The sequence below is a fragment of the Telmatherina bonti genome (assembly GCF_933228915.1).
Source record: "Telmatherina bonti genome assembly, chromosome: 11".
Taxonomy (NCBI): Eukaryota; Metazoa; Chordata; class Actinopteri; order Atheriniformes; family Telmatherinidae; genus Telmatherina; species Telmatherina bonti.
In genome coordinates, this window is record NC_136629.1 from 6,496,910 (window position 1) to 6,509,759 (window position 12,850).

At 46.0% G+C, this 12,850-nt stretch overlaps 1 protein-coding gene across 1 annotated transcript in view; it reads left to right on the top strand.

Moving 5' to 3' along the window:
* Window positions 1-3,902: 3,902 nt before the first annotated feature.
* The window catches only part of kif20ba (kinesin family member 20Ba), a gene marked incomplete at both ends in the record, with an annotated part of 49,807 nt that continues 40,859 nt past the window's right edge, over window positions 3,903-12,850 (top strand). The window contains 11 exons of the mRNA XM_079248353.1: window positions 3,903-3,998; window positions 5,517-5,606; window positions 5,673-5,771; window positions 5,843-5,981; window positions 6,209-6,393; window positions 8,075-8,318; window positions 9,636-9,747; window positions 11,850-11,921; window positions 12,005-12,151; window positions 12,244-12,406; window positions 12,670-12,813. Coding sequence (XP_079104479.1) covers window positions 3,903-3,998; window positions 5,517-5,606; window positions 5,673-5,771; window positions 5,843-5,981; window positions 6,209-6,393; window positions 8,075-8,318; window positions 9,636-9,747; window positions 11,850-11,921; window positions 12,005-12,151; window positions 12,244-12,406; window positions 12,670-12,813 — 1,491 coding nt within the window. The remainder of the gene's footprint in view (window positions 3,999-5,516; window positions 5,607-5,672; window positions 5,772-5,842; window positions 5,982-6,208; window positions 6,394-8,074; window positions 8,319-9,635; window positions 9,748-11,849; window positions 11,922-12,004; window positions 12,152-12,243; window positions 12,407-12,669; window positions 12,814-12,850) is intronic.

Below are 12,850 nucleotides of genomic sequence, written 5' to 3' on the forward strand. Positions count from 1 at the left end.
ACCTTGGGATCCTGGAGACTTGGGGCTCTCCAGGTCATCTCCTCATATTCAGGCAAAGATCTGTATAATCTTGTTCAGACTTATGAATTTGGCTAAATCAGATTATTCTTCACGACTTCTATTTCTTTCTTTGTTAATAAATCCAAAAATAGGTTATTTTACATGCATATGAAGTTATCAGTTCAGTTGTTGAGATGTCCCGAAAACAAAAGAAATCAGAAATTTACACAAGGTGTGAAGCTCTCATTTCAAGTTTTCTGAATCATTTGAATCAATCCTTCAACGCGTCAAATAAAGTAAAACTAAAGTAAGAGTAGCACAGAAGCAGCCTTTCTGTTGTTTTTCCTCTTTGAGAGGAAAGATCTTAAAACTAGAAATCAAGAATTGCAAGTTTTTCTTTGTTGATAAAATACCCCCCCCCCCCCCCCCCCCCACTGAAAGCAGCAGGTTTCTAACCAGTATAAATATAATCAGTTATTATCAGTTTACAAACATGTAAGAGAAGAAAAAAACTGTATGAATAGCTTTTATAAATATGGAAGAGTATTAGGGCCACTGAATAAAGAAATGATAATTCTGTTGAAAAAGTGAGAATTCTGACTTTAATCTCAGAAGTTTAACTATAAGATAAGACTAAAAGTTTAACGCCTGGGATTCAGTCGCTGTGTTCCCATTTCATTCTGTCGCAAATTGACAACATTTGACAGTTTTGCCAAAAAAAACCAATTCTGAATTGCAGGTGTTTCTACGGAAGAGTATTAGGGCCACTGAATAAAAAAAAAGAATTCTGGGAAAAAAGTCAGGATTCTGACTTTTTTCCCAGATATTTATGCAAGATAACATATCAGTCTCGGAACATAACAGTCTTGTTTTGTTAAGATGATGGTCAACAAGGTATACAATACTGTGCCATTATGACATGAAAGAATGCATCACAGTAGTTTCATTACTTCCCAAAAACAAGCAAGAATAATAATGACATTTAGGACTTGGGGAGTATTGTAACTGTACACACTATAAGATTCTGCAACAGGACATGATGTAAAACTCTCCAAAGATGAAGACTGCAAAAACTACTTGCAGAAATATGAAAACTAAGATGGAAATCTAATTAGCAAGTGTTGATCAGATGCAAACATTACATTCCAATTGTGTTACTTATCAGTTTTATTGTGACTATTGTGGGATATTTGGGAAGAAGTGAGCCAAATGTTCAGAATTACTGTGTGGATCCAGGATTTGCTATACTTTAAGGTAATACAACTTCTCATATGGATCTCGCACAGGTTTGCAAATTAGAAACCAAAGTCACAGTTGTTTCAGAGCAACTAAATCAATATATTCTCCAATTCTTAACAATGACTTCATATGCAACATACTTTTTGCATTGCATTGTTAAAGTACAGGTTATAATAGTCTAAACAATGTCCATTAGTCAAACATTACTTTCAAGAACAGCACTGAATTCTGAACGAAAATCTGGGAAGTTTTCATAACTTTCAGCAATGTGCAGAATTTTCCCACATGTGTGTCCTATCGGTCTCCTTATGAACTCTGTCATTTGTTCAAACTCCACATAGATGCTGTCTGTCACAGTGAGATCAGATCCTGCGCAGATTTCATCCAGCTCTCTGGTGAATCTTTTCAGGTTATTCCCCACTTCCTTTGGTTTGGGAGTTACATCCTCACCAAACTTTAGCAGTTGGCAGACCTTCTTTGTAGTTGGTTGTAAGTCAGACAGCAACTTTGTCCGATGATGTGGAGTGATGGAGAGATGATGCATGGTGATTTCCCTCCAGGAGTTAATCACAAACATCGGTTTTTGGACAAGCTCTTTGTGTGCAATTTCATCCAGATTGTTGTAAAACTCTCAGCTGTGATCTTCTTTCTACAGCCATAGCCATCAAGAATTTCCAGAAGATCATCATGATCAACTTTTGAGAAATTACTCATTGCTTGCTGCAAAACTTCACGTCCCTGACTGCTCACAAACTGCAGGAAATGTGCTTTAAGGTCACTGTAGATGCAACTGAAAAGCACCTGCTCAAGGAAGGGCAGAGCAAGTTTGTTCGGCAAATACTGACACTCAAAGTAAGCTTTCAAAAGGACTCTGCCAATTTCCTTCTGCAGAGAAATCATGTCGTATGAAAGGCACTTTGACAGTTGCACCAAGTGTGCATCTCTCCTGGAATTCCTGCCAGAAGCAGCTGAGAACATCTCTTACTACCCCAGATCCCCTACCGGCTTCTTCTGTGTTGTCTGGAAGCATGCGTTTCATATTCAGTGCTTTGTACAAAATCTGCATCAGAGAAGGCAGTTATCATGTCTTCCAAAGTGTTCCCATGATGAACAGTTATTGTTATCACGTCATCTGGAGGACCTGGACTGGCAGGAATAACAAAACCCTCAAAGAGCCGTGTGTCCTCCATGTCTTCTTCAACGCTGTGAACTGAGTTCCAGAAGCAGTGGGTGTTTCAGGAGAAGGCTGCAGCTGATCTGTGTCATTCATCACATCTCCGGTTTGTTCTGCTACACTGACTTCACAGCCACTGGTTGCCGAAACAAGGATCACATCAGATAAGTCACTGGCATTTTCATCCTTTTCTTTTTCCTTGATTCTGACATTAAAATCAGAATTCTAAGAAAAAAGTCAGAATTCTGACTTTTTTTCCCTCAGAATTAAATTTTTTTTATTTCATGGCCCTAGTACTCTTCAGTACACATGACTATAGCAAATGCACAAAATCAAAATAATGAAAATTCCAGTCAGAACCTATTTTTCTCCTAACTTTTAACATAAAAAGGTCGTATCAAACTCAACTCCTCGATGTGGTGCCTCCTCACACTATAATCTTTAAACACAGCCACACACTCATTTCACATTAAACACATCGGTTTGGTGCTCGAATGTGACGGCAAAGTAAACAAATACTTGTCAGACCTGGCGGGGTTAAATCTGCTGTTTTCGTTGTTAATTTCGTGTTTTGGGACAAAGAGCGACATGCTAGCTAGCGCTACTCTATAACTTAAAAACACAGCAACTAACTGGGGTTAATGTTGCTAGGCAACCAAATGTTGCATTCGAGGTCTGCACAACTGTAGGGTTGTAGGCTACTTGATAAGCATAGGAATGATTGAAGGTTCTTGATAAAAATCTTTATTCTTTGACATAAGATGGGTCACATAGAAGTTAGAAGTTGGTTTTGGTCCGCATTTGGCCCGCGGGCCGTCATTTGAAGAGGACTGTCATAGTCCATCCTAACAGGAAACTGTTGCTATACTGAAATTCCGAACAGAAACATGTACATTGAACGCAGCAGAGCCACACGCATGCGCAGTTCTCTCTCACATCCGATTGGTCTGTTTTAAACAAACCGCGGCGTGGTTCAGTTGTACAAAGTTAGCTCAACACAGCACGTAAAGGAGTGTTTTCCCGTTAAAAGGCCTAATGTCCCGACTGTAACTGGAAGGTAAGAGTCTCCGTTAGGTTTAATCCACCAGATGAGATGTATATACCGAGTCTTTTCTCAGAAAATAAAGGAGTTTTATTGACTTCTTCGTCAGTTGACAAGTGAGAGTTTCCAGCTAACTTGTTAGCCTGCTAGCTTGACGTTAAATTCAGAAACATGATTAAAATTCTTTACATTAAGAACAATGATTAGACTTTAAAGTCAGAAACATGATCTTTACATTCAGCTCTGAAGCAGGTTGGTGAGAAGCTCCTAAACTTAATCCACCGGGATGTCCTGGATAGTTGTAGTTTATAAGGCCGTGATTTGCAGTAAAGTGAATCAAACTGAGCACAACTTGCTAATCTGATTTCAACAGAAGTTTCGATGTTTGTGGAAACAATCATCCATCTTTCTGACCAAGTTTGTGTTGTTTTGTTTGTTTGTGGCAGGATGACGGATTCGTGCCCTGTCAACACAGCTGACAGCAGTGAAATGACAGATCCTGAAGAGGTGAAACGGGATTCCTCAGGTGAAGAAGAAACGCAGGTAAATCCGGTCATCGAGCTCCAGACTGAGAGGAAAAGTTCTTCTGTTGCAGAGTCAGGATCCTGGAATGGTGAAGTAGTTTTAAGTTTAAATACAAGTTCAGAAAGGACGGAGTGCAATAAGTCCATGTTGGAAAAGTTGGTTGGGATCGATGCTTTATCAGCTTTGTATTGATCAGGCTGATTAGAAACGTCATCACAAGTTTTATTCAGTCCACTTCACATCATAAGCAGGAAGGAAAACCTCCATCTGGACCAGAACCAGGGAGGAAAACCTCCATCTGGACCAGAACCAGGGAGGAAAACCTCCATCTGGACCAGAACCAGGGAGGAAAACCTCCATCTGGACCAGAACCAGGGAGGAAAACCTCCATCTGGACCAGAACCAGGAAGGAAAACCTCCACCAGGACCAGAACCAGGAAGGAAAACCTCCACCAGGACCAGAACCAGGGAGGAAAACCTCCATCAGGACCAGAACCAGGGAGGAAAACCTCCATCAGGACCAGAACCAGGGAGGAAAACCTTCATCAGGACCAGAACCACGATGGCAAACCTCCATCAGGACCAGAACCAGGGAGGAAAACCTCCATCTGGACCAGAACCAGGGAGGAAAACCTCCATCAGGACCAGAACCAGGGAGGAAAACCTCCATCAGGACCAGAACCAGGGAGGAAAACCTCCATCTGGACCAGAACCAGGGAGGAAAACCTCCATCTGGACCAGAACCAGGAAGGAAAACCTCCACCAGGACCAGAACCAGGGAGGAAAACCTCCATCAGGACCAGAACCAGGGAGGAAAACCTTCATCAGGACCAGAACCACGATGGCAAACCTCCATCAGGACCAGAACCAGGGAGGAAAACCTCCATCAGGACCAGAACCAGGGAGGAAAACCTCCATCAGGACCAGAATCAGGGAGGATAACCTTCATCAGGACCAGAACCACGATGGCAAACCTCCATCAGGACCAGAACCAGGGAGGAAAACCTCCATCAGGACCAGAACCAGGGAGGATAACCTTCATCAGGACCAGAACCACAATGGCAAACCTCCATCAGGACCAGAACCAGGGAGGAAAACCTCCATCAGGACCAGAACCAGGGAGGAAAACCTCCATCAGGACCAGGAAGGAAAAATAAAGAAGAGAAATTCAAATGAATGCCAACAATGTCAGATGTATTTCCATGGAGAGTATAGAGACCAGAGAGGCCCAGTGCATCATCATCCGGTTTTTGGATAAAGCCATCAGACTACAGACTTAAACCTCCTTTTATACCCGACCGAGACACCCTCGCCGGCCTGTAAACCTCCTTTTATACCCGACCGAGACACCCTCGCCGGCCTGTAAACCTCCTTTTATACCCGACCGAGACACCCTCGCCGGCCTGTAAACCTCCTTTTATACCCGACCGAGACACCCTCGCCGGCCTCCAGCCCATCTGCAGACTGTTTCCTCTGGGTTTTTCTCGTCTGAAGCTGTAAATGTAGTTTCTTACGGAACGTGTGTGTGTCCTGCAGCGCTCCTGCCTCTCGGGGAGACAACACCTCCAGGTCTACCTGAGAATCCGACCTTTGACCTCTGCGGAGAGGACCGCCGGAGAGTCGCAGGTAAACGTTTGAAGCCGTTCAGACGGGAAGAACTGGGCTGAGAGGCTGAAATGTGTGTTTCTGCAGGACTGCGTCACCATCCAGCCTCCGGACACGGTTCTGCTGAAGCCGCCCAGGTCAGAAAGACCCGCCGCCTACACAGGACAGCACTTGCAGTTCTCCCAGGTTGGTGCGTCCCAGTTGTGTGACTGGGAAAAGCTGCAGATGTGTGATGTGTGTGTGTGTGTGTGTGGCAGGTGTACGGTCCCGAGACCACGCAGAGTCAGCTGTTTGACGGAACCGTGAGAGATCTGCTGAAAGACTTCCTGGAAGGAGGAAACTCGCTGCTTTTCACCTACGGCGTCACCAACGCCGGGAAGACCTTCACCTTCCTGGGTACGCCGCCGCTGCGTGTTTTACTGGTTCCTGTTGACGGAGCCGCCGGTGGCGTCTGCGTTGGAAGTCTGTGGGAATGTCGCCGCTCTCATTGGAGCGCTCTGGTTTCTTCTGGTTTTCAGATGTGTTGTCATAGCAACCTTGATGTTTACAGCACTTTGAGGTGCTTTATGTGTGGAAAACGTTGCCGTGTCTCTGACCATGTTGCTCCGTTTGTGGGACTGAAGGTCCAGACTCCGACCCCGGTCTCCTGCCCCGGTCTCTGGACCTGGTCTTCGGCAGCATCGGCGAGCAGATCTTCGGCGGTTCGAGTATCAAGCCTCAGCGCTGCAGGGAGTTCGTTCGACTCAGCAGGGAGGAGCAGGCAGAGGAAGCCGCCTTCAAGAGGAGCCTGCTGAGGCAGTCTAAGGAGGTAACGTCCCACCTCCACCTCCACCTCTATCTGCACCTCTACCTCCACCTCCACCTCTATCTGCACCTCTACCTCCACCTCTATCTGCACCTCTACCTCCACCTCTATCTGCACCTCTACCTCCACCTCTATCTGCACCTCTACCTCCACCTCTATCTGCACCTCTACCTCCACCTCTATCTGCACCTCCACCTCTATCTGCACCTCCACCTCCACCTCTACCTCCACCTCTATCTGCACCTCCACCTCTATCTGCACCTCCACCTCTATCTGCACCTCCACCTCTATCTGCACCTCTACCTCTATCTGCACCTCTACCTCCACCTCCACCTCTATCTGCACCTCTACCTCCACCTCCACCTCTATCTGCACCTCTACCTCCACCTCTATCTGCACCTCTACCTCCACCTCCACCTCTATCTGCACCTCTACCTCCACCTGCACCTCTATCTGCACCTCTACCTCCACCTCTATCTGCACCTCCACCTCCACCTCTATCTGCACCTCTACCTCCACCTCCACCTCTATCTGCACCTCTACCTCCACCTCCACCTCTATCTGCACCTCCACCTCTATCTGCACCTCCACCTCTATCTGCACCTCTACCTCTATCTGCACCTCTACCTCCACCTCTACCTCCACCTCCACCTCTACCTCCACCTCCACCTCTATCTGCACCTCTACCTCCACCTCCACCTCTATCTGCACCTGCACCTCGACGTCCACTTCTTCTATCACACCTCCATCTACTCACTCTGAAACATCTTACCTCTACTTGACTTTCAGCTGAACCCCACCCTCCGCCCACCTGACCTCCACCTTCAGCCCAGCCCAGCACAGTGGTGGAGAGCTTAGAGGTGGAGGTTCTGAATCAGAAACGCTGCAGATTTTACCGTGATGAGAAAACACTGAAATGAAATATTTTATCTGTATCAGGACAACGAACGGCTGTTTACTTTGGTGATGTCATGTTGTCAGAGACGGGAATTAAATCCAAAAAATCTGGATTTTTTTCTTTACAATTTTAAAATCAATATTTTTGTTTAAAAAAAAAAAATAATTTTTTTAAAAAAATAGAAACAATCCATGATAAATTTTAGTCACGTTTATCATTTTTATTGATTTTTTTTTTTTTTTTCTTGTCTTGTTGGGCGTTAGAGCAGCAGGATGATGGTCTGAATACTGGGTTGTTTTATTCTTATTGAAATGAAGAAAAATGACAAGAAAAAAAAGGGTTTTTACATTTATTTTGTTTTTAGTTTACAAAAATCTGAAATATTAAAGAATCATGAGAATCGCACCTTAAATCAAATCAGCACCGACTCGTAGCAGAACGGAAACGGGACCAAAGCACATCGTCAGTCTGCTGCAGCGCTGCAGTCACACACTCCCTCCAACCAATCAGAAGTCTGTCAGCTGTGTTTATGTTGACTGGGACAGCGGTTGTGCTGAGATTCTGAGTGAAGTCAGCTGTTGGACGAACTGAGCATGTCTGTGTTTTACAGGCTGAGAAGAGCAGCGCCACCCTGCTGGACGGAACGAACAGGACTCTGTCTGAAGGCAAGTTTCCCATCGTTAGTCATGTTATTTGTTTCTGTGGCGTTTTACTCAGTCCAGCCACAGCCGAGTCGTCGATCCGTTCGTTGTCATGACGCCGGGGGCAGCAGTGTGTTTCAGAAAGCATCGTGTGTTAAATCATTTTATGTCCGTGTGTCCGGCAGCCTCCACGTTGGGAAGAAGCGAAGCAGAGGAGAATAAAATCAGCCTGACGGTGGAAACAAACACAAAGTTCTCTGTTTGGGTTTCTTTCTGTGAAATCTACAAGGAGAACATCCACGACCTGCTGGACGTGGCGCCCGGCGGGAGCCTGAAGAGGGCCGCGCTGCGCCTGTCACAGGACGCCGCCGGCAACGCCTTCGTCAAAGGTCTGCTTGGTTTCTCTAACTTTATCTACATGTTGTCAGCTCGTGTTTGAGTGAATGTTGATAAATGTCCTTTTTCTAGCTTTATTTATTCATATATTCCATCATTTATTTATTCCTGATGGTTGTTGTCGGTCAGAGGAACTTGGTTACGCCGCGTCTGCTCATCGTCTTACAGACATACATGATGGGTAGAGACCCTGAGATGTCTGCATCCGGACACCTGGGATCTGATTCACCTGAACACTGAGGAGTTTGACAGCCAGGGAGTCGGTTACCATGGAGACGTTAGGAGATTATCATGTAGTGGTCAGTTTGACCTCACCTTCAGAACAACAGACCGTCCTCATGCAGAACGACAGATTTATAGACGTCTGCTGGGAGGGAGGCTTAGGAGGAGTTTAGTCTAGAGCAGAGGTGCTCAAGACGTCGATCGCCATCTACCAGTCCATCTACCAGTCGATCGCCATCTACCAGTCCATCTACCAGTCGATCGCCATCTACCAGTCCATCTACCAGTCGATCGCCATCTACCAGTCCATCTACCAGTCGATCGCCATCTACCAGTCCATCTACCAGTCGATCGCCATCTACCAGTCGATCGCCATCTACCAGTCCATCGACCAGTCGATCGCCATCGACCAGTCCATCGACCAGTCGATCGCCATCGACCAGTCCATCGACCAGTCCATCTACCAGTCGCTCGCCAAGGTACGATTGGTAGATCGCATGACAATAGGATTTGATCCAGTCTTATCAAAACAATCCGTTTTATCTGCAACAGAAAAAACATGGAGGTAGCAACTGTCCGCTGCACGCTTTTCTGTGTTAACGACGGCCTCCTCAAATGTCCGACCAATCACGCGATTCTTCTCGGAGCCCCGCAAGAAAAGTTCTGCCAGCTCAACGTGTCTTCAAACACGTCCGTCTGTAAAGCTAACAAGCTAGTCAGTTAGCTACCTCCAGTTCTTCACTTTTCAGTTCAGTGCAAATCATCAGAGCGAACTGGGGTAATGTAAAAACAATGTACATAGTTAATTATGTTTTGTTCTGCAGCATGTGGTTATGGAACATACATCAACATGAGTTGTAAAAATCTCAATAAATATATAGCTCGATCATTTTGACTGGTCTTTTCATTAGGAACTCGCAGGCTGAAAAAGTGTGGGCACCCCTGGTCACGAGGGTGTTTCAGACTTCCGTCGGACCTCTGAACTGTCCCTTCAGAACCAGACTCCTCGTCATCCACAGACTATTTTCCTCCACAGTGAATAATGGAGCAGCATAAAAAGCAACCTGACGTGAATATTCTGCCTTTAGATCTGCGCTGGGTTCAGGTGAACACGGCCGAAGAGGCGTACGGGGTGCTGAAGCTCGGCAAGAAGAACCAGAGTTTCTCCTCCACACGACTCAACCATGTCTCCAGCAGGAGGTGAGCGTTTCTCCCTGAAACCGTAAAGATCAGCCGGCGCCGGTTTACTGCACACGGTTTCATTAGGAAGGTTCTGGATGGAGTGAAATGAAATTAATATATTAAACCCAAAAACCAGTGATCATCAGGCGTCTTATTCCGCATTTAAAGCCACGTTTGCACCAAAAATAGATGAGAAGCAATGTTAGTCTTAAATTTTATGTTATGAAAATATTTAGTGTTTTATTTTCTTAAAATGGTTTTTAGTTTTCAGAAGTGAGCGGCTGCTTGGAGTCCATCAGGGAACTGAAAGTGTAAAGATCTCTCAGCCTCTAAAACAGATAATATATTAAACACAAAAACTACATTTAAAACATTTTCATCCCGGTTCAAATTGGTATTTATGCCACACTTATATGACTCAACTTATTAAACAGCAGTTTATTACCAGAGAACTTTCCTGAAACTGTTACCCCCATAAAGACCTACGAATGGCGGAGGACAGGCAGCAGATGCACAGTTTGGTTGTATGGCTGACACACAACCACTGAAAGGAAAAAACCAGAGAAGAAGAGGAGGAACAGGAAGATAGAAACTGTCAATAAGCACCTGGAGAACAGTAGAAAAGCTTCATGGTTCCATTCTTCTGCTGTTTTAGGACGGTTGGAAACCACTTTATAGCTGTAAACTACAACAACTAACCGCTGTTATGATGAGAGAGTGACCTCTGACCTCAGCACGGCCCACTAGTGGATGAGTGGACTCAACAGCCATGGCAACGTGACGGTGAATGTATGAATGTAGCGACGTTCCAGACAGATGTCCTCATTTTCATACGCAAGGGAGCAGAAATTGATTTTTTAGGTTAAAAACATAGACCGTATATGAAAGATAGACCGAGCCTCCAGCGGTTAAAAGTGAAGCCTATGGAAGCACATAAACTGCAGTTCCCCCTTCATCCAGTAGGGGCTGCAAAACAGAGCAAATCCCCATAGACTCCCATGTTAAAAAGACCAACTTCACAGCAGAAATAAACATGTTTACAGCAGAAATAAACATGTTTACAGCCTGGTACAAAAATCCATTTTAGGTTTAATAGGTCAGGTTTACCTTCATGACAACTGTGGGCGGAGTGAATTTTTTTCTAATTTACCCGTAATCTAATCTAAGTAATCTAATCTCGAAGTTCGGCATATTTAGGGGCGTGTCCTTTTGATTGACAGGTACCCGATCTGCTTCAAGTCAGAAGAATGTAGAACAACCGCGGTTTTTATCCGGTTAACGTGACTTAGCTTTAGCCCGCTTACCTCCGTTAGCTGGTTAGCTCCTGTTATCTCCAGGTTAGCTCTTAGCTACAGGCAGCTCGGAGTTCGCTCGATGTCAATCATCCACCATGACGCTCACAGCCCCCCTCTCAGCTCCACCTCTTTGCCCATATTTGTATTTTCCGGGCAAGACGACATGCACGCCCCTGCCAAGATGGCGATGGTAGGAACCGCCCACCGAGCTTCAATTCAGCTCTTCAGAAACCTATGGGTGACGTCACGGAGGCTCCGCCCATCTCTCTATATACAGTCTATGGTTAAAAACCATTCCAGTGTGACGTAACCAGCTACACATACTGCAGATAATGGGGGCGCCCCACCTCCATTCACCCCCATTTTTTTCTATTATTTTCCCCTCCACTCCGACGACGAGGAGTTTGACGTGTCCGACAAAACCAAATGGATACGGTAGAATCCGACATTTTCCATCTGTGTGCTGCGTAGCGCCTTTTCTGCGTTTTTCTGGGCTGAAAAATCATTTAGGTTAATTTCTGACTGTCTGCTGCAGACGGTTCTGTTGTCATGGCAACATTAACGAGCAGGAGCCGTTGAGTGTAACATTGGAGTTACTGTGGCAACCAGTTGCTGTGGCAACCAGTTACACGCCGGCTCCTCCTTCCTGAAACATCCCGTCATGAAAAAAGTAGAAATAAAGAAAACAGAAGCTGCAACACAGCGAATTGTGTCCTGTTAAACCGTTGACCAGAAGATTGGACCAGCTGATGCTGATCCGTGTCGGTTCCGTGTTGGTTCCGTGTGTCACTGTGTGTCCTTTACCTGTGTGTGTTTTATCTCCAGCCACAGTATTTTCTCCATTCGGCTTCTGAGGATTGAGGATGTTGGAGCTCCCAGAGTCCAGGCGGTCAGCGAGTGAGTGAACGTTTGCTGCAACATGGCTTCACGTGCACGGCGTTTTCCACACGTGCAAACGTGCGCTCCGTTACTCTGTCCAGGTTGTGTCTGTGTGACCTGGCTGGCTCCGAGCGCTGCGCCAAAACCCAGAATAAAGGAGAGCGTCTAAAAGAAGCGGGAAACATCAACACCTCGCTGCTCATCCTGGGAAAATGCATCAACGCGCTCCGACACAACCAGCAGGCCAGGTGAAGATCCCCTGCTGGTGACAAAGCCGTTCCTCGGTTCTCTGATGTCTCCAGGGTGACACCCTTCATGCTGCCTTTCTTCCCTCCCTCAGGATGCTTCAGCATGTTCCCTTCAGAGAGAGCAAGCTGACCCACTACCTGCAGGGCTTCCTCTGCGGCCGAGGTAAAGCCTGCATGATCGTCAACATCAACCAGTGTGCCTCCATGTACGACGAGACCCTCAACGTCCTCAAGTTCTCCGCCGTGGCCCAGAAGGTACCCATGCTTCTAGTTTTACTCGTTAAGCAGAAAACATCCGGATTAAACGGGTAGAAACTCGCCGGAGCTCTTCTGTTGTGAGACTGAATATGCAGCGTTTTCTTCATGCAGCGTGTTTCTGTATTCACAGTTTGCTTTCATTCGCAGCGCGTTTTTCTTCTTTTGCATTACGGTATTTAGATTTGCAGCGCTCCTCTATACATGCAGCGTTTCCCGCTACATTTCTGTTCCTAAATGCAGCTGTATTCTCCGTTTTCTAGATCGTGGTTCTGCCGTCCAGACCAGTCAGACACCGGACCGCCTCTGGCGACACGTCCTTCGTCCTCGCTGCTGAAAGGAAAGCTCCTCAGAGCAGCAGGAGGAGCTCTCTGATTGGCTGTGAGAGCAGTCTGGAGGACGTGCAGGTAGAGACCAGGATCTGGTCCTCGTTAAAGTCTGGTC